Source organism: Arctopsyche grandis, chromosome 3 (genome assembly GCF_051622035.1).
Source record: "Arctopsyche grandis isolate Sample6627 chromosome 3, ASM5162203v2, whole genome shotgun sequence".
NCBI classification, from domain to species: domain Eukaryota; kingdom Metazoa; phylum Arthropoda; class Insecta; order Trichoptera; family Hydropsychidae; genus Arctopsyche; species Arctopsyche grandis.
In genome coordinates this window covers 1,620,162-1,647,420 of record NC_135357.1, presented here as the reverse complement: position 1 = coordinate 1,647,420, position 27,259 = coordinate 1,620,162, and the positions used below count along the sequence as shown (strand labels likewise).

At 33.8% G+C, this 27,259-nt stretch overlaps 1 protein-coding gene across 2 annotated transcripts in view; it reads left to right on the top strand.

Annotated features, from left to right (window-relative positions):
- Positions 1–27,259, top strand: part of for (cGMP-dependent protein kinase for) — a 214,908-nt gene that overhangs the window by 174,750 nt on the left and 12,899 nt on the right. For both annotated transcript variants that reach the window (XM_077428327.1, XM_077428328.1), the window contains exon 4: positions 22,055–22,274. In XM_077428327.1, coding sequence (XP_077284453.1) covers positions 22,055–22,274 — 220 coding nt within the window. The remainder of the gene's footprint in view (positions 1–22,054; positions 22,275–27,259) is intronic.

Genomic DNA, 27,259 nt, shown 5'->3' with positions numbered 1-27,259 from the left:
CTTTCACTATTTTGTTCGATCCCTTTAAAATGTGTGCTTTTCACGAGAAAATTCAAGTATAATCCTTGTAATTCAATGTAATGAAAAAAAACATCAAATATAATCAACAATTTTTTTCCAATTAAAAAATTCAAAAATGTTGTGACCACTCGATTTTTTCCATACCACTGAACGTATAAAACTTAAAAAAATTATATTTGTATTTTTTATGTACTAACTACTATGTACTAGAGTTGATAAGGTTTTAGCTAGAATTCGTCAACCGGAAGTAGTAATTTTTTTAAAAACAATATTTCATTGTTTTAATTTGACATTTTAAGTTATTTTAATCGTCTTGATATGTAATGTGTATAATATTTATAGTGATTTGAAGTAATAAAAAAAAATTGATCAAAATCCGACAACCGGAAGTAAAACTTTCCTCTTATGTAAGATTCCTTACATTTGCGCTCAATTTATATCAAAAATGTTTGTAAATAGGTTTTTGAGCTCTTTTTCCTATTATGCTGTATATTAATATTAGAATAATATAATACTATGATTACTAACCAAATTAAATTAAATTGTAAAATAGAAAATGATCAGTAGATCAGTAGCTATTAAAATAGATATAAGATGTATTGTGAACATAACTTCGTAATAATAAAAGCATTTAAAAATCAAAAAAATATCAAAAATGCTCTCATGGCCGGTATGTTAGAACGTGTATGTATGTTTAATTACCGAATTTTGTTTTATATCTTTCTTATATTCCTCAAATACATAGATAAAGTCGTGGGTTGGTCATATTTGAATTTTTTTATATGTATAATATGCAACGAAGTCCAAAGATTTATCTAGAAAGAATTGTTTGTTGCAAAAATTAACGAATATGGGATACACCGTTACCGATCACTGTCAAGCAAGGATACAATTTACCGAAAATGGTCCAAAGGGTCGTTTTGGTATAGATCACTGTCAAGCAAGGATAAATGATACCATACAATTTCAACGACATATGTCGAATGTGTCGTTTTGAAAGGACTATACCATGCACGCGTCCCATGAACGCCACATTTTTTTCTCTATGTTTAAAACTATCTAAAAAAAACCACGTGCCCCATTCACCGCAGTCTGATTTCGCTCTTAATCTCAATTTATATTATGTAGTTGAAAAGCTTTATTCTAAACTTCCAACATACGTGATCCTCTAAATATACATATGTATGTATGCCATTCTTATCATCATCTTTGCCGACCAATAAGAATCGCACATTTGTCAGCCTACTGCAAACAGCCGTGAAATGATTGTATATGTACATAGAAAAATACGCTTTTAAACTGAATTCATTATTCAACTTTATAAACAAATAACTTAATTTAATGGATTTTTGCTGTAATGCCAACTAATTTCATTGAAATTTAAATAATGACTCATCTGATTGTTCGCACCGCAATTAACCTGTCGCTGATAACCTTTGGTTGAGTGTAATCGGTCTAGTTGTACCGGAACTGGGTTAAATCTGATCTTAATTAATTTATTATACCTTCTACTTTTTTTTGTTGTTGACCGGTTTCGTTTTGCAGCCATTAAGTCGTGTTTGATCTTTAACGTTAATAAGTTGATGGTCTTTGTGGTCACGCGTTTGTTCTTTTACTTCTTTTTTTTTACCGTGCTGCGATGATGATGATGATGATGATGGATAGCGTGCACGGCACACTTGCATTGACGATGAGCGTTTATGATATTTCGTCGGTTTGATTTGGTTTTTAATGATGACACATTAGCGTTCAGTTTTACTTTTGTGTCATGGGTTCTGTGCGCTAATACACACTTTGAATAGGTAATATCGAATTCAATCTGCTTCGGCCGTGTTGGTCACATCGGTCATTGTCGATTCGTACAATTGGTCGTGTTTTAGGGTAGGAGTGCTTCCTATCATTGTTGCCCAGTGTTTTGGAACCGCTGAGGTCAATCCGAATTGTTCCGGTTAGAGGTTAATTGCACTGGGTCAAGGTTTAGTTTGAACTGAATAAACCTTTTGAGTGTCATCATGAATTGGTTTGACTCTCAAATTATTGTTTCGATGAATAATCCTACACTCACGCATTGGTGAAACCTTTGTTGATTTGTAGATTTTCACCAGTTGGTTTAGAATCGAAACTTTAGATCTACATAGGGTATATTCATACGAGCACAGCGCGTAATGGCAACCGCACGTAGCCAACAGTACGAAAAGTATTCTGTGGCCCATTTTATATGGACACATTCATATCTGACGTGGCGTAGACGAAACAGCATTAGCCGACAAAATCTATTCATACTATACAACAGTACACGTCACTATAGAAATTTTCACGCACGACGTGACGATATAGTGGCAAATGCACGTGTACTAACTAAAGTGCGCATGCGCATATGAATAGTTTCGGAAACGTCATATTGTGACACTGTTTAGCCAGCAGCATACGCTTCGGTCGTTTCTGCCTAACACCGAGAGGCGCCGGGTTCGATCCCATGAGCTGACCTCGATTGAAAAGAGTATATCTGTAGTGCTGCTGGTCAGACTTGGATATTTGTGACTCCAGGTCGATCGTTTCCTATCAGAGTTTGCCAATTTTTCTGATTTCATTGTTGAAACGGTTCCCGATTAAATTGGCTAAAAACCTTCCTACCTACTATGTTACCACTATTTGAGTATGATTAACATACATGTCTCGTTAATTTGCGAGTTGGCCAGGAAGGCGCATTGGGGTTTACCTGTAAGGCCTTCCTGGTATATATGTAATAAATAAATAAATAAATATTGACTCGATGTAAGTAATATTGCGCTCTGTAATGTATGTATGTATATGCAAGCCGATTTTACCTTGCACTTTTGTCTAAAATTTGTCAGAGCATGCCGAAACCGTGTGGTGCTGTAGTATGAATGTAAGCTGTCGCTTACGTGAGCTGCTGTGCTGTGCTGTTGCCGAGAAATGCTGTATAGTGTGAATGGATCTTAATGTGTTCATAAACGTATAAAGATTTGTCGAACTTGTTATTGGTTGACAAATCTCTACAAATTTGTCTGTCGTGGCAGATTTTTTTATTATATAACAACGAATTTTAGTTTTTTGACAATATGTTTGAAAAAGCATTCTTCAAGCCACGAACGGAAGCTCATAAAATAACCCTACTACGGATGAACCCACTTTCTGCTGAATATTCACTTCTCATATTCTCCCTCGTCACATTCTTTCTTTAAAATTACTGGAAATTATTGATATTTTTTTTATATAAACCGAATTCTATTACTCAGCCATAGAATCTGTCCTAGTCAATACAATTTTGTTACATAAAAATATTTATGTATATAATTGTGTTCCTCTTTGTTCGCATTGAACTTTAATGATGTATTAAAATTTCTTTGATAATGCAATGAACTGATATATCAGATAATCTGATAATGCAATGAATTATAAGATATAGTGTGAAAAAGCTAAATTTAAACAATTGAAATCTGTAAATTGGGTTTAAACAATTAAAATCTGTAAAAAAGAGTAGGGGCGAAAAATCAAACGAATAAGGCTACTGGCTCATGACAAGCTTTGTGAATTTTTAAACATGTTTATGACGGTTAAATTTAACTATCGGAAACAATTGAAGTCTCTATCGGGGGCCAAGCCTCGCAAAATGGCAAAGTTTCAAAGCGATCGGAAGACTTTAGGTAGGGTTCTTTTATTTTTGAAACTTATACGTAAATACCTTGTAAAAAGATCAAAGTTGTACTTTTTTAAAATGATTCCATTTTTAATTTATATTTCAATGTATCATTTATTCGTAATTGAAATGAGAAACGTTCACATTGTAATCAAAATCGAAAAAAATACTTAATATCGATTGGCCGAGTTAGTCCGATGTTAAAATTTTGCAATATTCACATGGACGATAACCCTTTGACTTCGTCTGATTTGTTTGCGCGATTCGTATTACGAAATGTGTACGTTTTGTTGATAAACATCTATCTATTGGGTAATAGAAAATATTACATCGTTTTCAGAGCGCGTTTGTTACTTATACATATTTCTATGTTATAATAGCTATTGCAGAACGATTCGTACAAAAGTGAGCTATGAATATTTTACGATTTTTTCTACACACGTTGAACTACATTTGTTGAAACTTACAGGACTCGAGCGATCGCTCTAAAAGGGTAAATATTTGGAAACGAATTTAGAAGCCCATTCTAAACAAACACACGGGGAAAAGTCTACTTCGAACCAAACGTACGGTTGACTGTGAACCGGTCAACGTACAAATATTATTTATTACTCCAAATGCGTTCTCTATTTTTAGACCACGTATTCTCAGTTCGATTCAACATTCGAATTTGAGTCTCATCAGAGTATGAATAGTATATTAGTCACGTTTTCTTGCGACCTTCGACTATTGTAGTGGTCCGGAATCGCGTTGGCGAATTTGCTTTCACTCGTACTTTTGTATTACCGTCGTTTTTTTTTTTGTATACATATGTATATATATATATACAAGTATAAAGCGATTTAATAAAAAAAAATCATCATCCAAGGTTTTACCGTCGATTGGCAACACTTGACTATTTTTGTCACATTCATATTTTAACTCTTTGCCGTTGGATTTGTGATCACTTTATTTTGTGTTTTTACGTATTTTTTTTGATTTTTAAATGCTTTTTATTATTACTAAATTATGTTCACACTACATCTTATATCTATTTTAATAGCTACTGATCTACTGATCATTTTCTATTTTACAATTTTAATTTAATTTTGTTAGTAATCATAGTATTATATTATTCTAATGTTAATACAGTACAGCATAATAGGAAAAAGAGCTCAAAAACCTACATATTTACAATTCTTATGAATGCTCATAATACATCTAATACCTAATATTAATTAAAGACTCTCTAAAGTCGACGATATAAGGCAGAGTGTGTTTATGTAATCTGTGAACAATAGGAAAAATAGCTCAAAAACCTATTTACAATTCTGTGTTTTTATATGGATGTGCGATATACGATACGAAATGCATATTGCGCCTCCTTACGGTCGTTTTAAAAAGCTCGACAGCTTCTGCTTGGCATATCAGAATATGCAAAAGCTGGTGTTTCCACTCTAAATTGGGGAGGGATTTGTTTCGTATTTTGTTCATTCATTGTTAACATGATTTGTTGATCACAATGAACGTCTATTGGGTGGGATTCAAATCTTCGACAGCAAAACCAGCTCTGCACTAATGTTTGAAACTCGAATGTTATCGATCGCTGCATATTTATGGACACCTGGAGTTTTAATAGTGGTTCATGAACTCCTCGATAAACCTTGGATAGGTTTTAAGGAGTCATGAAACGTGTTAAATCAAATCAAATTTAAATGTTTTCCATTATGAATATATATATGAATAGACATCTGAACCATTTAGTCAATGCTACAAGATTTCATCCAGGAGAGCCTTTCTTCATTAATTTTCTTCCAATGATCAAATTTTCGATTTATAAACCAACATATTTTATATATATATTCATTACTTCTTCCAACTTTCGTGAGAAATCTACATATATGTAGTATAAAACAAAAAAATTAGATGATTGCTCATGTTTGTGTTTGATTTGCAAGTAAACTCCAATAGATTATATCTTGAACAGTTTTATTCATCAATTATACATGTAGTCGCCATCTTTATTTTACAAGTGAATCTTCTTTTGGAGCTTGGAAATGAATCCAAGCTTTTTTTAAATGGCAAAATGTGGTCATCTGACATGTGTGACGTCAGGCCGAGCGACGGGAGCGTACACGCATCCACAAAGCCACACACACACACACACACACACACACACACACACACACACACACACACGCATTAATTCATAATTTCGAACGGGTGAACGGGTTGGATCGGTGAGCGTGTAATGCGCGTACTCAACTTTTTACGATTAATACGTCCACAATTAATACGACTATAAATTACCTTACATTATATCTATATTTTATTTTAATTTATTTTTATTTTTTATTGTTACAAATCAATATACACTCGTCATTACAGATCGCTCCAATGCGATGGGTGTACGTTAACGAAATACAGAATACATAAACAATCAGAAATACAGTAATACATATACAATAAAATTATATAGCATATAACAATTAATCAGAAATAATAATCATAGAGACATCTATGGATTATTTTTAGATTTTTTTTTGTGTACAATTTTTATACATATAATAAATACGAAATTATAGAGATGTCTATAGAGATATCTATAGATTTCAGATTACTGTGCATAATCATTACAAATTATACACAGGCAGATTTTTTGTGACAACAGGAATAGATCTAATACCGATTTTCAGGAACCGTTTCAGCAATGATCAGATCAAATTGGCAAACTCTGATAGAGAAACGATCGATTTGGAGTCACAAAACCCCCAAATCTAACCAGCAGATTTGGCGAGGACTCGAACCTTTGACCTCAGTGGTGCTAAATATATACGCTACCATTAAGCCAAACTGCTGGCTAATGGTAGCATATAAAATTTATTTTAATTCGTGTATAAATTCCTTTCCGAAGCCACCCGTTGAAATTAACAACGGGTACAACACTAGTAATAAATAATGACCCAAAGGTAATGTTTTTTAAAAACTAGCCTCTTCTACATATATTTTGTTTACAATATATAAATTATTATTTTGAATAAAAATACCAATGATTTTATTTTACTACCGCCATCTACATATGTATAAAACTAAAGACTACATACACGTCACCCAGATTTAAAATTTGCAAACTGCAAACACGTCTTAAACGATATGTTATCTCTATCGTAATGGCGGAGGATCCATTTACTTATATTGATGACCAAAATGAGCAATATGGCAAAGTATGAAAACAATCGGATAAGAGGCAATTTTTTTCTGGAATTGTAATCGTAAGTGAAATGTAAAGGAGGTTTGTAAAAATAAATGTATATAAAAAAACCTAATTGATAAATCACCAATTCTTTCCGTAAACTTTGATCATGAGTAATACGTGCTCAATCTGCAATAGCGAGAGGGGGGTGAAAAGGGATGAAACGATCAGAACAGTGTGTACAAATGCGACAGTGTGGACGATAGACGTCACCGAGAACGAAGATGCAGTATTTTCAAACGTGTCTACTACGATTATTTTTCATTCCACTTATATTGATGACCAAACCGAGCAAATTGGCAAAGTTTGAACACGATCGAATAAATCGAAGAGGTTAGTAATAATAAAAAAAATCCTGTTTTAAGACTTTCTTTGAGTCTGATTAGTATTGAATTCGTTTGTTATATTTTAATTTAAAAATAATATGAAAAATATATAAAATAATAATTTTTGAAGATAAAATTAATTATTAAACTAAAATCAAAACTTTTTTATAACAGTTTGATAATACTTATTTGATTTTTAATTATTTATTTTTACATAAAAATATATTTTTTTAATAAATTCTTAAAACAAAGATTGACAATTCTTGCTCTATTGGGCCATTTCTAAAACATTATTACAATGTTCTTTGTGTACAATATTTATAAACGGATAGTTTCAATCAAAATTGACACAATGCCAGCCTATGGGAAAATGGCGTATTGTTTGTTGCAATATCCTCGCAAGTATTTATTTTAAGAATCGCTTGGAAATTGGAACGTTGATGCAATTGAAACGGAAAGAGATAATTTGATTTGTTCCATTGCGCAATTTTATATTCGTTGCAATTCTCATTGACAAACATTTTATCATCCCGCAAGTAACGCGTTATGATAGTATTTTAACTTTTACAAATTCCATAGGGTCTATTTATATTTTAAATGCTTACTTTTTCAACATCATACAAAAAAATTTCAATCGTTGAGACAGCTTTAGACATAATATGGCTGTACAAAATCATCTTGCTAGACGTCTCAATAGACAAGATAGTGTCATTGTTTTTGGGACAATGTGTGGTTGGGTCAATATGGCGACACAATGGCGTTTATTTTTGACACACTGACACATGCCAAAATGAAAGTGTCTCCTTCTGCTCATTATTAAACACAATGCGTGTACATAAAAATCTTCTATAACACGATTAACACGTGTCTTTGAAGATATAGTGTCGTTTTGGTCGAACTTTTCTTTTACACGAGACATTTTTGATATTATTAATAACTTATATTTTATTATACACATATTGCCATCATCTCCGTTTTTGCTCACTTTCACAACGTTGTTTACGCCAATCATATTTGGTGTGGCAAAAAAAAAATGATCGAAATGGTCCCGAATTCGAATGATGCAACTTTTGCGTCACAATCATTCGGTTTTTAAGGAAGTTGAAGTTGCGAAATGAAAATCGAAAATCGTTTTTTAACTGCGGAAAATTATGTGACCACCACGCGACATTCTATAACACTAATACTTGTAAATAATATAAATAATTCGCCCGGCTTCACTCGGTATTTGTAATATACATATATAAGCCGCTTAAACATGGCCAATCTAATAGTGAACATTTTATTAAATTTATTTGAATAGTTTTATTTAATTTAAATTTATTTGAATATTAATTTGTTGTTTAATTAAATCGAACGTCACGGATTCTATGACCCGAACAAATAAACATTGTAACGAACGGTTTTACGCGCACTTATCTGATCTCGCGGTGGGTGATGCAGAGGGCGTTTAGGTCGTTCTTCTTCCAAGGGTCGGGTTATATGGAAACGTGAACTAACCTTGGGATACAGTTTATATATAGTCGGGGAGGTTCCTGACTGCAAATCGTCTCGTTGATAACAGCTTCCTCGTGGTCGGGTCCTCTCACGGCTGATATTTCTCCGGAAACGGCGTGAGGAATACAGGGGACGTTGGGCTGGTACTCTTGGGAGGGAGTGATGCTGCACTCGACCTCACAGCGGTTCTTCAGCAAGACGTGCACAGGAGAGATCTTTCTTCCTCGGTGGATGGCGGGTGAGAGACTCGCTCTCGAGGCGCTCGAGAGGAACATGGTGTTGGGGCGGTAAAGTCACTGGTGCCACCCTAAATATTACTACCGCTACCAACTGAAGGGACACTCGGGAGAACGTCGCGTTACAACATACATATAAAGTCTCTTTCCAAATTATATATTAGATTATATACTTTTTGTTATACCGTTTTTAAGAAGTTTACAGTTCAGTGAATGACCACTTGCGGTTTGAATATTCAATGTATACTTGAATAGATAAAAATAAATATATACATATATAGACAAACATACATAGAAGAAAGATTAAGACCGATTAAAACTTAAGATTCACCGTTTAATTAACCAACTAGTGCAAGCGTTTCACAAAAGTAAGTCACTTTCGGACACGGTTCGTTGTATTTGTGCGATGCCTCGTTTTCCTTATAGCCATATTTGTTTGAAATATATATTATTATTGTATATATGTATATGTATTATGCGGGTAGATAAAGAGGGGGGAGGGGGGAACTATCGTGCAATTTTATCTGTGAATAATATTGCCGAATTTCACGTAATATTTTTGGGAATGGGCTTTTTAATGAAAAAGTCAGTGACTTTTACAATATTTTACTTGTCTTATATTACCTCTTTCCCTTTCATAAAGTGTCGGGAAACTATCGAAGAATATTTTTCTCTATATGCATACTTTATAATTACTTCAGGTCGGATGGTAATTAGAGCACGAATGAAAAAATATTCACTTTAGATGTAAAACTGAGAAATCGCTTTATATTTTTGAAGGAATTAATATAATTTATAAAATTATAATTATTTTTACATGCTAAATTAATTTTTAATTTGGAAATTATTGATGATAGTAACACGTTTGCAATGTTTTGCTCGTTATAACAATTACATCTTTACAACGAGCATTTCAACGTTTCACTTTCGTTTCGCATCCGACTGGTAATTTAATTGCACTGGAATTTCTCTCCATGCAAGTGAATTAATATACTCGTACATATTTATAAAATGGAAAAAATTAAAATATATATGTACATTTCGAAATATTGAATTGGAGAGACCTCGTATATGAAAGGTCAAATTTATTAGTAAATAAACACACAAAAATATGGAAATGATTGCATTTCGATCGGGTCGTTGATGTGTTAAATCCAACTATCTCGAATTCATAGTACGAATCAATGTCACTTCGTGAATCAAAATAAATATTTTTATATATATTTTTTTGTATTTTACGGCACAATTTCACTTCGCTTGGAAGTAATCATGAATTGGTTTAAACGTAGTGAGTTTTTTGAAATTATTTTATAGTTAATAATAATCGTTCAGTCGGTAAGGTGTTACAAATATTTAAAAATTTGAATTTAAATTTTTTTAACACCGGTACAGTACTTTTAATCGGTTTTCAAAGCTATTATTTGTGCAATTGGCAAGTATCTGTTGTTGCACAACAGGTTAACCTGCAATTATTTATAATTTTGAATATAATATAATACGGAACAATTTTATTACAATTCAGCTTCCGTGAGTTGCGCTTTAAAATGAACACGCTTTTACATACTACATAAATAATTTTAAACTCGTTACTTTTTCGTTTAGATTAGAAGTCGCGTTCACTTTTTTTTTGTTAGAATTTTTCTGCAATGTCACTCGTCTACTCTTTTTTTTTGTATTTCTATATCATAATTGAGTTTTTGTTACGTTTGCTTATTTATCGAATTTCACTTTCACTCTGGCAATGAAATTATTATTTTGTATTCACCAGAGCGGTTTTCACTCTTAATTTTGTACAAGTGCGTATTTTTCGAAGCAGAAGGTAAATAACGTAAAATGTGCTTAAGCTTCTATATATTTATGTATGGACATATTTACGTCTCTTAGTAATATATTTAATTACATTAGTTTAAGCCGGGATCATATGTAAGTTTGATTGAAATCCCAATCATTGAAATCTTTTTGATTTAAATCCTCATCATGAAATCCCACACATTTTATACATATGTATATAATATATTTATAGTTTACTAGCTGTATTACCCGAATTCGCTCGGTATTTGTAATATAAACCGCTTAAACATGACTAATGTAAAACTAATCTAATAAATTTATTAAATTTATTTGAATAGTTTTATTTTATATAAATTTATTTGAATACTCATTTGTTTTTTTTATTAAATTGACTGTCACGAACAAACAAACATACATATATAGTAAGTCTCTTTCGAAATTATATGTATACCAAAATCTGGCGCTTGCGTCCCCTAGAGCTCCGCCCTCTAGGGCTTCGCCCCCGGCGGCTGTGCCCCTAGCGCTTCGCCCCCGGAGGCTTCGCACTATAGGGTTTCGTCCTCGGTGCCTTTGTCCCTGAGGACTTCAAATTCTTCATGAATCGAAAAAAATCGAATCGGCGCCTATGAATCGAAAAAAAAAATCGATGACGTCACAGATTTACGAACCAACAATACATACATCCAAAGTCTCTTTCGAAATTATATATTAGATATTGTCGAACATTTGTATTGAAATATTGTTTAAATTGCCTTTTTATTTTATTTTTTTATATTTTAGTACATTAGGGATTTTTATATACATGTATTTTTACAAACCTCCTTTACGTTTCACTGACAATTACAATTCAGGAAAAAAATTGCCTCTTATCCGATCGTTTTCATACTTTGCCATATAGCTCATTTTGGTCATCAATATAAGTAAATGGATCGTCCGCCATTACGATAGAGATAAAATATCGTTTAAGACGCGTTTGAAGTTTGCAAATTTGAAATCTGGGTGACGTATATGTAGTCTTTAGTTTTATACATAGATGGCGGTAGTAAAATAAAATTATTGGTATTTCTATTCAAAATAATAATTTATATATCTTAATATTGTTGCGTAAGGGTGGGTGGAGGATCCAAGTAAAAGGCCAACAGTCGTTTCACAGCATTTATTGATGATTAAGGAGATACACGCACTGGCAGTGCTCAGTCCAGAATGACATGTATCGCCTTATAAGGGATAGATCTCTCAGGACATCTTCGACGTCTAATTTGTTTACCTATTTTTATGGTCACGTACGGATATGTCTTCCCACGACATTCGCTCCCACGGTACAGGTCAATTCTGGGAAGTGCAATCATTGTTTAGCTTACTTGCACTTAGCCTGTCGCTAATCCTTAAAACCACTTACACCGGTCACACGGTCTCTCAGGACGCTACCCGGCCTAATCCGATCGCAATTACTCGGCGGCTCTTTTTAGTATACGTAACAATATTATATACAAAACTAAAAAAGAGGTTTGTTTTTAAAAGACTTTTTTTACAAGGCTATTTTTTATATACATATATTGTCTTAATTTTATAAACAAAATATACATAGAAGAGGCTAGTTTTTAAAAAACTTTTTTTTTGCCGGGCTGATAAATAGTACCCATGAAAAATTTCGTAGCCGGAAATGATGACATTATCATATGTATAATGTACCAGTAGGTCTTTATTTTGTGAATATGATTATATGACTATTTCTAGGGCGACAATAAACGAAGGCTTTATATTTCAACTTTATTGACGGGTTATTTTTATTTATTTCATTGAATTGTTTCCATACCTGTTATACGACAAAAGGACATGCGGTCGAATCCTTCAAACGTGACGGTGTTTGGTTGCGTTTTAAAATGAAGGCTCTGTACTCTTCGATGTCAGTGAACTTGGACTCGCACACTTCTTCTGATCTCGTTCTCTTTGCTTTGTTTTAAACGGAAGCTGGTTTTCGGCGAGCGGGCGATCACATTAAGCGGCGGGACAAAATGGCGACAATCCAGATGACAGTGCGGTGTCGCAAAAGTTCAAGGTTCAAATCGTGAGGCGATCCGTTCGATACCAGTTCGGTCGATGTGCAATATTTGCATAATCAAATCGGACGCTTTCGCGATAACGGGAAAAAAATGACGCCTCACTTCCAAAAGGACCTATCAAAGTCTAATATACATACCATACTCAGTAATGTTTAACCTAACCTTACCTCAATTTAATCCTATACGATTTGATCCCGTACGGCGCTAGGGCGTTTCGTTTGCCTTTGCAATTTATCTCTCGCAGGCATTGAAGTATAATGTATAGAATAGTCATTCCTAACAAAAGTATCGCTTAAAAGCGAGTCATCGAAGAGCGAAACGGAAAGTCAGAAGAGAGACAAAAGAGTGAGGAAAAAAAATTCGTGGAAGTGATCGTCCCTTACAACAACTGGACAAAACAGCTGACATCTCCGGGCACACGGGTTTTTTGTGGCAACATTTTTAGGGGCTGAGAGCAATTCTATGCATACTACTTCAATGTAGATAAAGTAATGTTGCGTAGGGGTGGGTGGAGGATCCAAGTAAAAGCCAACAGTCGTTTCACAGCATTTATTGATGATTCAGGAGATACACGCAGTGTCACTGCTAAGTCCAGAATGACATGATATCGCCTACGTACCGCCTTATAAGGGGTAGATCTCTCAGGACGTCTAATCTGTTTACCTACAGTATAGTCACGTATTCGGATATGTATTCCCACGGTATGAGAAGTGCAATCATTGTTTAGCTTTCATGCACTTAGCTTGTCGCTAATCCCTAAAACCACTTACACCGGTCTCACGGTCTCTCAGGACGTCTAATCTGTTTACCTACTGTATAGTCACGTATTCGGATATGTATTCCCACGGTATGAGAAGTGCAATCATTGTTTCATGCACTTAGCTTGTCGCTAATCCTTAAAACCCACTTATACCAGTCGCACGGTATGCATTTAGTTAATCCGTTTACAGATCCGTTACAGATAATCTTTGAACGGTCACAGTCTCTGGGCTTCTATTCGCTTAATCCGCGGCGTACGTTACAGTAATAATTAGTTTTAAAAAAGAATACGGTGTACGGCCCTGTTTTTCAATGAGTGAGGCTGGTCCGAACATCTAGCACGTGCACATACAGATGTTCGGACTTTGTCGAACTAATACTACCACACAATTTCACTAGTAGAGCCTATTTCAAAGAGATCCTACTGCTACAGAGCTTAACAAACAACTGAGCAAAACAGCCGAAATCTCCGTCTGCACGGAGTTTTTGTAACAACATTTTTGGTAGCTGAGGCGCTTCTATCCATTCTACTTCAATGCTCGCAGGCTATCAGATGCAAACTAGTAGACAGCTTAAGTAAACCAGAATAACTTTTTGCAAACACCTTGATCAATTGTAAAACATTTTTTTAGCGAGGGGAGTAAGTCTAGACCGGATGTGAAACGGAACGCTTTAGCCTGGTGATTGGCATTTGATTTCATATTCGATACGTTTATGTAAATAAAGTGCACCGTGTATACATAGTGCTACTTTTGTACCTAACCTAACCACACTGATATATTTGTATACGATTTAATCCCGTGCTGAGCTGGGGCGTTTCGTTTCCCTCTGCAATTAGTTGGAAAATCTATTTCTCGCAGGTTATTGGATAAAAACTAGTGGATATTTCAAGTAAACCAGACGTTTTGGCTTTGTTATGGTCAGTAACTTTTTTACAAATATCTTTATCAATGGTAAATTTAAACGTTTTTTTTAGCGAGGGGAGTAAGTCTAGACCGGATGTGAAACGGAACGCTTTAGCCTGGTGATTGGCATTTGATTTCATATTAGATGCGTTTCTGTATAATAAAGTGCACCATGCATATATAGTGCTACTTTTGTACCTAACTTAACCTCACTTTGATTTATTTGTTTACGATTTCACCCCGTGCTGAGCTGGGGGGTTTGTTTGCCTATGCAATTAGTTGAACAATTTATCTCTCGTTGAATATTGGATAAAAACTAGTAGATATTTCAAGTAAACCAATGTCAGTGCTACTTTTGCATCTAACCTAATCTCACTTTGTTTTATTTATATACATTATATAACCTTTTACTAATAGTAATAGATAGAATATAAAGAATGTTAAAATGTTTATAATGCTTATATATTTACATATGTACCGTCGCGGTTTCGGAAACCGGAACACGTGTGATTTTACGATTTTTGGGCAATAAAAATATTGTCCCTTTAGGTGTGTGGTTTTTAACGATCGGGTCTTTTACATATGATTGTTTTCTAAGATTTGAGTTCAGTTTAGTGTGAGCTGTCGAGGTTTACGGATCGAAATCGTTGAAAATAAAAATACCATGCAAAAATACACTCAACTATCATTGGAGGAGAATATAAAAATCGCGGCTTTGGCAGACTCTGGACATTTATTGCGACCAATTTCTCAACAAATGGGACGTTCTGTATCTACTGTGTCAAGAATAATGAAAAATAAAAAGGATTCTGGAACTTTTGCTCGTAAGAAGGGGACAGGACCGAAAAGATGCACATCCGAGAGACAAGATCGCCTGATAACTCAATTACCTTTACGGACAAGGTTCAAAACTGCTGTAGAGATACGAAAAGAGATCTCGGATCAATTTTCAATTGAAATTAGTGATGTTACCTTAAGAAGACGACTCAGAGAAGCTAGACTGTACGCTCGTCAACCTGCGAAAAAACCATTACTTTCGAAGAAAATTATGAAAAACCGATTAGAGTGGTCGAAATATCACGAAAATTTGACGACATCAGATTGGCGACAAGTGATATTTTCTGATGAGTCGAAATTCAACCTCTTCAGCTCCGATGGTTTTACGCATGTTCGAAGAAAAGTTGGAGAAAGATTCGACCAAAAGTGTACCCTGAAGACAGTGAAGCATCCCCCAAGCCACATGATTTGGGGATGTTTTTCTTATTATGGAATTGGTCGAATACAGTTTCTGCAAGGTTCCATTAACGGAATAGCATATATAAAAATTCTAGAAGAAAGTTTTATCCCATCAATGGAAAACCATCTTTCAAATTCTGATGATGTCATATTCCAAGATGACTCTGCCCCTTGTCATCGAGCTAAATTAGTGATTATTAATTTTATTTAATGGTATTGAATGTAATTAATAATATTTCGATCAAAAAACTGAAATATTTTTGTTACTTTTTTTTAGGTTCGGGTTTATTTGCAGGAATTGGGTGTAAAGACATTAACATGGCCTGGGAATAGTCCCGATTTAAACGCAATTGAAAATTTATGGATGGCTATTAAATATAGGATAAGTAAAACAAATGTGTCTAGCCATCAATCATTAAAAGAGACCATTGAAAAAGTATGGTATGAAGACTTCCCCATCGACATTTTAAGAAACTTAATAGATTCTATGCCTAACCGTATAAAAGCCGTCATAAAATTAAAAGGAGCCGCAACAAAATATTAATTAAGGTTTTATAATTTTTAAATAATACCATGTGACTAATAAAATTAAAAGTTTACGCTCAACTGTGTTTTTTCATTCAAAATTTCATTCAACTGTGGAGACTGCGTTTGGTCATAAAAACCGGCTCGGACTAAAATTCTCCCTACCTCATTTTTTGTTGTTTCTTTTCTTAACGATTGTCGTTAAAATAAAGCACTATGATATAATCTACCATTTTAATGACTTTGGGTGTTTATTTTATTTAAGATCACTGAAATTTCACGCAAAATCACATTTCTCTATGGTGTTCCGGTTTCCGAAACCGCGACTGTACGTCTTACGGCCAAATGTCGGAAAGTTCTCTGCTCGGACTGATTTATCTTTGTATTGATCGATTTTTTAAAAATATTTACTCACAATTGGTATTATGTAGATTTGTCAGATCGAAGTTGGTGCTACGATACAGATATCCTAGGTAGCGAGATCTCCACGATAGACAAATCGGGTCAACTGTCGCACTATCTGTGTGTCTCTTAAATGAATATTAATTGTTGTTTTTATCTAATGCGACCGATTGATTTGATTTCATTATCAACAGCATTACCATCGTCACGAGTGCAGTGGATGCACTTTTTTTCGATTTTGTTCGTGCGAAACTTTCGAACGTGTAGGAAAATTGAACGATGATGACCGGCGTGGGAAAAGGCAATTAATTTATTGTGAAATGCAAATTTATACTAATTCGCATCATGTCGTTGTTTATTGTGCGAGCGAACTCCGCTAATAATTATTCAGATTCAATTGACTCGTGGGTTTTAGTTGCATACATGTGTATGCATGTATTTTATTTAACCACATATGAGTTCATACGATTTAACAAACGCACCTATGTATGTACATACATCTTGGTATATTCCTGTATAATTGTATATATGTACGTATATGTACTATAATATAATTTGGGTCACCTCTTGGGAATATAATAATAATAATCTCTAATACTCTCTTCTAATTTAGTTTGAAACATCTGAAAGAATGCCCTAATCAGCTTTATTTGATCCTTCAATTGAGAGGTCCAAATCTCTTATATCTACTTTTTTTGACGGGTTTAAAATGATAATAATGGATGACGAATGAATATTAGACGAGGTTGATAAACGACGGAAACGAGTTTATTTGCAGCCTTTTTTTTAAATTAAATATGTGCGAAATTCTGTTTTATATTATAGTAATGTTTTGCCCGTTAATTTCAACGAGTGTCTTCAGAAAGGAATTGACGCATGAATTAAAATAAAGTTATATGGTATACATATATAAATATAATGTAAGGTACGTATTAATAGTAAAATGTTGAGTGCGCGCATTACACGCTCGCCGATTCAACCCGTTCACCCGTTCCAAATGATGAATGAATGTGTGTGTGTGTGTGTGGCTTGGTGGATGTGTGCATGTGTGTACGCTCCCGCGCAGCGCATCCGACGCTGACATCACTCGTTCCAAGTCAGTTGCTCAATATCAGGAGCACATTTTGAACGCCCCCCACTGCCCCCCCCCCATTTCCCCGCGCCACATTGAGACGATCGATCGTCACGTCACATATCTATGCATAACGTATACTCTTGGCATTCTAAAATTGTTTTTATTTTTTAAATCTCCATAACTTGTCTACGCGTCCACCACATACATACATACATATCCACATATATCACGTCTGTTTTTATATACATGTATTATCTTAGCTACTTCACAATTTCGATGAGAAATCTGATGTTTTCCTTCCACAGAAATAATCGATCTGTCTTCATGCTTTCGTCAGAATATTGAATAAAATTTTCAATATTTACTCATAGAACATTTTGTTAGCGGTCTATTTTGTCTTCGAATTTTTTGTTCGCAGTTTGTCTTGATTTATTTTGGTGGGTCTTCCTCTGTTCTTTCTGCAATTAAAATTGCACGCGTACTTATTCCATATCGGTCAGTAGATATCATAATATTTATGACACTTTTATGCAATATTATGACGAAACATAGACCATTGTTCGTTTACGAACAAAGCGACCGCGTGACCAAAGATGGCCGCAAACAACCTTTCACTTTCCAAATTGCGATAAAGACTCTAAACAAAATGGACAGTTATTATTATCACGATGATTGCACGTTATAATAATAAAAAGTGCATCTGATTTGTTCGTAAAATATACAATGTGAAAGATTCGGTTCTAAACATGTAAATTCGCGTAAACGTCTAAAGCTCATAAGACTTTTATTTATTTTTTTATAATAATAATAACAATATTATGACCACTGTGACCTGACAGGTTGCCCCAATGCGTCAAGCCAGTCTTACAAGAAAAAAGAAAATAACAAAGAAAAGGACAGTAAAAATTACCAATCATTCATCTCATTCAAATAGACTTGTGTTGAATCTCATGAATAGAGGTCATGAGTCATGAAACTGACCAGTTCATCAACATGGCAATTAAACAGGTCCAAATGTTCATCTATCACATTAAGGAACCAGATAGACATTACAAGAGACGAGTTATTGAAAGTAGACATTTTCGCATAAATGGGTTGGTAAAGTAAACGATGACGCAAAGCTCTACCGCATTCAGGCCCCCAAAATTTACGTTCCAAATAAAATCGAAGGGTTATCAATACTTCTCTTTAATACTCTTAAGAAATATTTGGAAATGGCAATAATTCTTCTCGAAGATAGTGAGTCAAAGCCTACCATACCTTGTAAAAAGGCAGTGGGAAAGAAATAGGAGTAATATTTATATTTCCTCATATAAAGGCATCTAAGAAACTTTTTTTTTCGAACTCTTTCTATCAAGAGAGAGAATTTAAATTACATATGTGGATGTTCACTAGTTCAAATAAATTAACCCATACTGTCAATATCCGCTAAATCAAGTTAATGAGTCCGCGCGTTGTTTATTTGATACATGGTTGCCCGTACATTTTAAAAACGATTGAATTCGGACAACTTTGATTTTTCAATTTGTTTCTTTTTACATTTGTTTTTTATTTTTATTTTTTACATATTAGCCACAGTGACTTAGCAGAACACTCTAACGCGTCACTGTGACCAGACATACATATAAGCATAATACAAATATAATAAAATTAGCGAGACATCTATGTTATAGATAATACATTTTTGAAATTATATTCAAATAGTGGTGACATAGTGGGTAGGATTATTTTTGCCAATTTGATGGAGGAACCGTTTCAAGAATGAAATCAGATACATTGGCGAATTCTGATAAGAAGCGATCGACTTTGAGTCATATATATCCAAGTCTGACCATAAGCATTAAGATTATAGTCAGAATAAATTATTTTCAACCGAGGTCAGCTCACAGAATCGAAACTGGCGCTTAGTATCAATTTTTGTTATTAATCCACAAGAATAGTCGAAATATGATTTTTCTAAGTGGAATTATATTTAACAATTTACTATACAAGACAATTTAATATATTATCCCTATTGATTCAATTCATATTCGAGTAAATACTAGTACGAGCTTTTAGCTCGCAATTTTACCGATTTAAAATTCAGCACACTTCCAATTAACCCTTTTAAACGAAAAAAACGGTGTGGCCAGAACACTATCCCAATTAACATATTTCAACAGAAAATAGTCAATATAAAATAGTATTAACAGTGGGAAAAAATCCAAAATGAAAATACGTACTTTTGACTTTTGATTTGAACTGGCCGACTACTTAGAGAGATTTGAAAGCTGAAAAGTACTATAAATGAAAGATAAAATACCCGACTATATGTAGATTCCAATATTCATTTTGAACAGGAAATTGACAGATTTTCAAACATCGACCGAACAACACCAAGATATAGAAAAATCACGCGATTTAAAAAAACACATATATCTCCGAATATCAAGCCAATCAGCATTTTTTATTACCAGATTCGTGTTCACTTGGACATAGATCTAAAATAAGTCATATCTCGTCTCTGAACCAAAAAAAAGTCGTCATTTGTCGACTGTATGTATAGTACATAGTAGAGTCAGTTGAAATTTGAGTTTTACTTAAATTGAATTAAAATAAAATAAATTAAATAACACTTGCTTGTGGCATGCGTGTAAAAACATGGATAACGAGCGACCCGAAAATCAGCGCCACTTCCTGGACGACAAATTGAAGATATCCGCCTGTGATGATGCGACGCTAAAAAGGTTAAAATCGTTCGTTGTATAAGGTGTAGTAAAAAAGTGCAATGAATGGATCATTTTAAAAAGAGTGGTGGTTATGATGACACATTCGTCTGATTGGGGATGATTTATATATGTAGGTATGATATTTGAGATTTGTATCAAGTATCAGTCCCGAAATACACATTGATACCGAATCGTGATACATTAATATACATATATATGTAGTTCAAAATGTGAAACAGAATCGTTTCTTCTCTAACCCGTGTTCGTATCATGAAACATCGATACTATGTAGTTTCCATATAAGCTGATATTGAGACTAATCTAATATTTTATTTATTAATTATAATATAATTTTTATAATGCATTAAATGACTTTAAGTTTTTACTTTATCTATGTATGTATGTATGTATGTGCACACGTAGTAACAATGAAGTTTTGTGATGATACGAACGAATGTGATGATGATGATTTGTACTTAAGATTTCAAATTAAGAAATAATAAATTTCATTCTCTACATAATATATTTAATACAACCGCAAGTAGTATATATTCTCTAGAGAATCAAAGTTTTTTGAGTTTTTCTCCGAAACCTTTCAATGTATTGAATTGAAATTTCATATCTGAAAATTTTAGTTTAATATCAAATAATATATAAAATTTATTGATGTTCCGTCAACCGGAAGTGGCAGTTTACTCTGGTTTGATTTTTCTTACATTATTTTTTTCGACCCTTTAAATATGTGTGCTCTTCATGAGAAAATTCAAGTAAAATCCTTGTATCAATGTGATGAAAATAATAAAAAAATCATTGATTTTAATAAACCAGAAGTGGGAATTTTCCTCTATGGAAGAGTCAAAAATATTGTGACCACACGATTTTTTCTACACTATTGAATGTATCGAGCTGAAAATTTATTATTGTATTCTTTATGTACTAACTTAGAGTTGATAAGGTTTTGGTTAGAATTCATAGACCGGAAGTAGTATTATTTTTTAAAACAATATTTCATTATTTTATTTTAACCTTTTAAATTATTTTCATTTTCTTGATATTTAATATGTATAATACTGATAGTGATTTTAAATAATTAAAAAAATTTGAACAAAATCCAACAACCGAAATTAGAACTTTTGTCTTATGCAAATTCCCATACATTTGCGCTCAAATTGTATCGAAAATACTGTCATAGCTATTAGTATTTCATAATGCTGCCGGTATGTGTGAGTGTGTCTGTACGGTTCAATATCGAATTTTGTTTTGTGTAGTTGAAAAGGTTTTGGTTTAGAGTTCATAGACCGAAAGTAGTATTTTTTTTTAAATCAAAATTTAATTATTTTATTTTGACCTTTTAAATTATTTCTGTCTTCTGGATATTTTATGATATTAATATTTGTAGTGATATTAAGTAATAAAAAAATATTGAATAAAATCTGACTGCCAGAAGTTGAACTTTTGCCTTGTTTGAGTTTTCCTAGATTAGCGCTCAAACTTGTATCGAAAATGCCCTCATAGCCGGTATGTGTGCGTTATCATCGAATTTTGTTTTTTACACTTCTTATGTTTGGTCACATCCGAATTTTCCGCTTTGTTTAATTGGATTTTTTTTGTCTTTAGAGGGTCGTGTGGAGGTGTCCCGAGAGGACAAGTACCTCAGCACGATGGCACCCAGAAAGGTCTTCGGCGAGCTGGCCATCCTCTACAATTGCAAGAGGACAGCCACAATCAAAGCAGCCACCGATTGTCGTCTGTGGGCCATCGAACGCCAGTGCTTCCAAACCATCATGATGAGGACTGGACTGATAAGACAGGCCGAGTACACGGACTTCCTCAAGAGGTCAGTTATACACCTGTTTATTGTTTTATTCCAAAATCTCTTGGGTACCATGTTATTACATTTTAACTCTGCATAAAACTCATCCACACACTTCGTCACACCATCCACATACATAGGTCTGCTATATCTTATGCAGCATTAAGTCTTTGTATAGATACGTACATATTTGCTTGGGTATCATTTCAATATCTCCTTCAGTTGTTTAGCTATAAGCTAGTCGTTCTTATATGTACATAGAAGATTCTATTTATCTTTACCCCTAGCATACTATGCTCCAAATCATCTTACCATTCTGAAACTTACACAGAATCCAAGCTTAGCAATCTATAGATCTCAATGTGATACTGCACTTGATAATGTGTAGAAGTGATATCAGTGTCAAAATTAACCATACACTATTTTATAGCATATAGAAGACCACCCCAAAACCTTTTAATTCTTGGTCAATATCCTTGGGGTCTACTTTTCTTTATTCTTCATTCTATTGGGTATCATTTTCACAGTGCTTTCTAGCATTGTTTGACTGAATTTTGGATCGAAACGCTATTTTTTGTCATCAGCGTCATGTAATTTTAGCTCTATAATTACTTCTACTTATTATATCACTTCGTACTGCGTAAATCTCAATCTCCAGAAGTTTTAACATACATACATAGTCAACTTTTCTCAATTGAGGCCTTTTAAAGTTACGTGTTTATAAAAAACCAAATTGCTACCAAAAATGGTTTTGGTCCGAATTCTTTGAAATTTGGTATTATTATGGCTTCGACCATCATTCCAAAGTGGCAATTTCAACGCATTTTGCACCAAATGCCATAAGGTGCACCCAAAAAATTTACAGTTTTACTTTTCAATGGAATTTACGAGCATGGCCGTTAATATTTCATCCATAATTGGATATCGACGCGAATAAGTATCTCGCGCTACCGTTATCGCGTTTCGGAAGTAAACGTATGTGTGTTTACTTCTCAATTTTTTTTTAATTTAATGTGTGTTCTATAATAGACAAGAAACAAGGTTAAGTCAATTATTTGATTTCGGTCAGCAATCTTGGGTCGTTATCAGTTCACGAATTCAACTAAAAAAACCATTTATATATGTATATATATATGGATAGCGGCAGAGAAATCTACTTTTGTAAGAACTAATAATTTTTCAGCCCCCCCCTATATTATACAATATTATATTATTTTAATACTGAAATAAAATAAATCACCCGGTCGACTTTATGATGGCCGAAAAATTCGGAACATTTGATGCGTATCTAATATTTTACATACATAGTTTGCACAGAACATGTTGCGAAAATTGCTTCTATTCCCTGTCATTTCAATATCATACTATATTTAATGACACGGTGTCAATTTCGCGATGCGTGAAATGTTATATATAGCTTATTTTTTTTTATTATTTTCTTTATTAATATCACCATTCTCTGTATTTACTGCTGGTCAATGAATTTAAATAATATTTTTTTGGAAAAACGAATACATCTCACTCCACACATTTTCCTAATTTTGTCTACCCATCTTTCTTGCGTTCTGCTTTTTTACCCTTTTGCATTTTCTCGGATACCATTTTAGCATTTATTTTGTCCACTTTTCGACCATTCTCCTAGCCACGTATCCCACTCATTGCCATTTCAATCTCTTCACCCTATCCACTATATCCACAACCCTTGTTATACTAATCATCCACGTATTCCGTTTCCTGTCTTTCCTCGTTATGCCAACCATACAACGTTCCACACTTCTTTGAGTGCTTTTGACTTTTTTGTAGCTATTTGGCGTTCAATGTTCAAGTTTCACATCCATACGTTATCACTGGCAAAATACATTGATCGAATATAGACAAAAATAGGTTTAAAGTTACATATATTAGAATTTTCCATGTAAATAGTTCGGTGTGTGTGGAAGACCGCATATGATATAAGTTTCTCATCTTCTCATTCTCCGCCTTCTTGTATTTAAATGTCAGACTGTACAACTTTCCAAAAGTATCGGTAGGCGCCACCACTCGTCATTGCTTTTAATAAGCTCAAGTTTTTATTTTTCACTGGGTGTTGCCGTACCCTAGTTAACCCTTTGAGTGCTGACGTCTTTTCTGTTGAAAGCCCGCCACGCTGAAAATTTCGCCAACATATCCAACTAGAATTATTTAGAAATCCAATAGAAAGCAGGTATGAAAATTGTAGCTAATTCAAACAAGCCCTAGATCACTACCCTAGATAACTACCGCCGAGGATTTCGAGTACTGTAAAGGTGTGTTTATACTCTTAATATATCTTGCAACAACATTAAATAAACAAAATAAGTCTATTAATGAATGTATTTTTCCAAAACTAGTTCCATCTTCTTCATTGTTGTTAAAATGTAATGCTCACAATCTAAATGCCCAGCCACAATCTAAAATACTCAGCAGTTAGGTATTTCCATCGGGAAACTCTGCTATGGTTATAAATTCAGAAATTTCGGTATAAACCACTCTTTATAAATATTGACACGGATTACACGGCCCATGTTCAATTCATTTTTTTATCAATGCTACCTGGAAAGGCTTAGGGGGTAGTATTATTGTTTACTTTGTACATGCTCAAAATACAACGCCTATCGGCGTTTTTAGGCCCATGGACTTGTTGGCAAAATGCCGATCGGCGTTGGTCAGCATTCAAAGGGTTAAAAAAGTTGAAGCTTTAAAAAGTCTTCTCTAGTCATTCTAATATATGTACTGTAACGTGAGAATTCCGGGCCAATGTAAATTTGGGAATTCCAAGTTTGTGGGAAATGACGTCTGAATATGGGGAATTCTGGGGAACTATTGCATGTCTGAACACTCGGCTACCTGCCTTTAAAAGTAGGAACACACGATGGACTGAACTGATGGACCGAGTGGCGAGTCGTAGAATAATTGTTGTGAACCCACTTTGGCTTATCATTTGGATCCCTGAACCCACCCCTATGCAACAATACTGTTCCCCAAAAGTTTGTCTGTTTGTACAAAATTACCGTCGCCCAGATGGCCGTCACCCATTTTGAATCGCCCACTTGGCGAGTAACAGTGAAAATTCAAATCATCAGCTATAAAATGTGTATATTTTTTGAATTTATCTAACGTGTTTTAATATTTAAAATTTGATATTTTTGTGAATTTATTGCGATCGCCTTCTATTGTATATACAAATGCGAAAAATTCGTTGAAAGTGTTCAAGGTCACGCTTTTTTCATCTGGCGAAAGTTTACATATATATGGAGTAAAAGCGGAAAATTTCCATATTTTTTATCCCACCTATGATGCATTTACAACGCTTGATTTTCTTAAGAAAATTGAATCGACACATCGTATGTATGTACGTCTGATTTGTAGCCCGTTTTTTTAAATTTATTTTTAAGGCTTTCCATTTCGAGGGAATTCGATCGAAATCATTGCGTTGAATAGTGAAAAATAAACTAGCATAACAGGAAGTAATTGGAAAATTACCGATTGCGTCAATTCTAGTACATTTCAACGACAGTTAGTGGTGAAAGAAAAAAAAATCGAAAATGGAAGCACTTTTACGTAACGTTCACTTCTTCGTGTCACGTTTCGACGGAACGTCGACAATGACGCAATGAAATCGATTCTTTGGATTAATTTTCAATTACAGATCAAGACAATCATCTCATTGATGTTAAATCAAAATTTTGATTAAACATGTAGCATTGCAAAGGATTCATTTCGATAATTTTTACCAACAAACTTCCAATCGTCAAATCCAATTTACATAAATAAACATAAACTATATATCACATAGAAATGTTTACTTTTTATTTTAAATCTTGTATATGTACATATTTTTTTTTTTTTACATATAAATAATAAAAATTTTGGTGAAACTTGGCGTGTTCCCTATTTTTGGTCTAAAAATAACAATGAAATGGCCTCAACCTTAAAAAAAGTCATTAAAAATAATTATAGTAAAAAAAAGCTTTTTATTGGTATTAACCAGCAGCATGTTGGTTAGCATATCTTGCTATGGTCAGTTTGTGTATGAGTTCGAAACACACTGGTTACTACTGGCCAGACCTTGGTTTGTGATCAGGTCGGTCGTTTCCTATCAGAGTTTGCCAATTTTTCTGATTTTCATTGAAACGATTCCTGCAAAATTGGCTTTCCCTCTCCATTTCTCTCGCGAAATCTTGAGTTATTATGTTATATCTCAAGAATCACCGGGTTTATCTTCATAGATGTCTCTGTGGATGATTATTGTATAAAAATTTGCATTGCACCTTGCTATGTCATGTATAATTTCGAATTATGTAATAATTAGTAATAAATATATAATTTGGTGTGTTTCTTGATCTGTATAGTACACTCGTCGCATTGGAGCGATCTGTAATGACGAGTGTACATGGATTGATTGATGGATTGAATAATAAATAAAAATTGCAATAAAAAATGAGATAATAGTACAAAAAATTAAAACGTAAGGTACATAGTAGTAAGGATTTAGAAGGATTTATTTATTATGTAGTTAGAAGGATTTATTTATATGACCAGATTTAAAAGCTTAAGGTGTACATATTATGTATAAAACCAGCATCTCGGACAAGTGGTTGACAAATTATGCTTTCGAGCAGAGATGTCACGGTTCGATTCCCACTAGTAGCTGTTGGCTAGACCTTATTTGACTTCAGGTAGATCGTTTCCTTTTAGAGTTTACCAATTTTTATGATTATCATTGAAGAGGTTCCTGTAAATTGGCATCTCTTTTCCAATCTCTCTAACAAATCTGAAGTTATTCAGCGTCTTGAAGTTTACCAATTTCCATATAATAAAATGCTGCAAAAATATCTCCATAGATGTCACTGTGGATGAAGTTTGTGTGAATTCGCATTGTATAAAATGCTTGTATTAATTGTATTGTATCTGTATTAGTACACTCGTTGCTTTGGAGCGATCTGTAAAGGCGAGGGTACATGTTCGATTGAAATAAGAAATAAAACTAT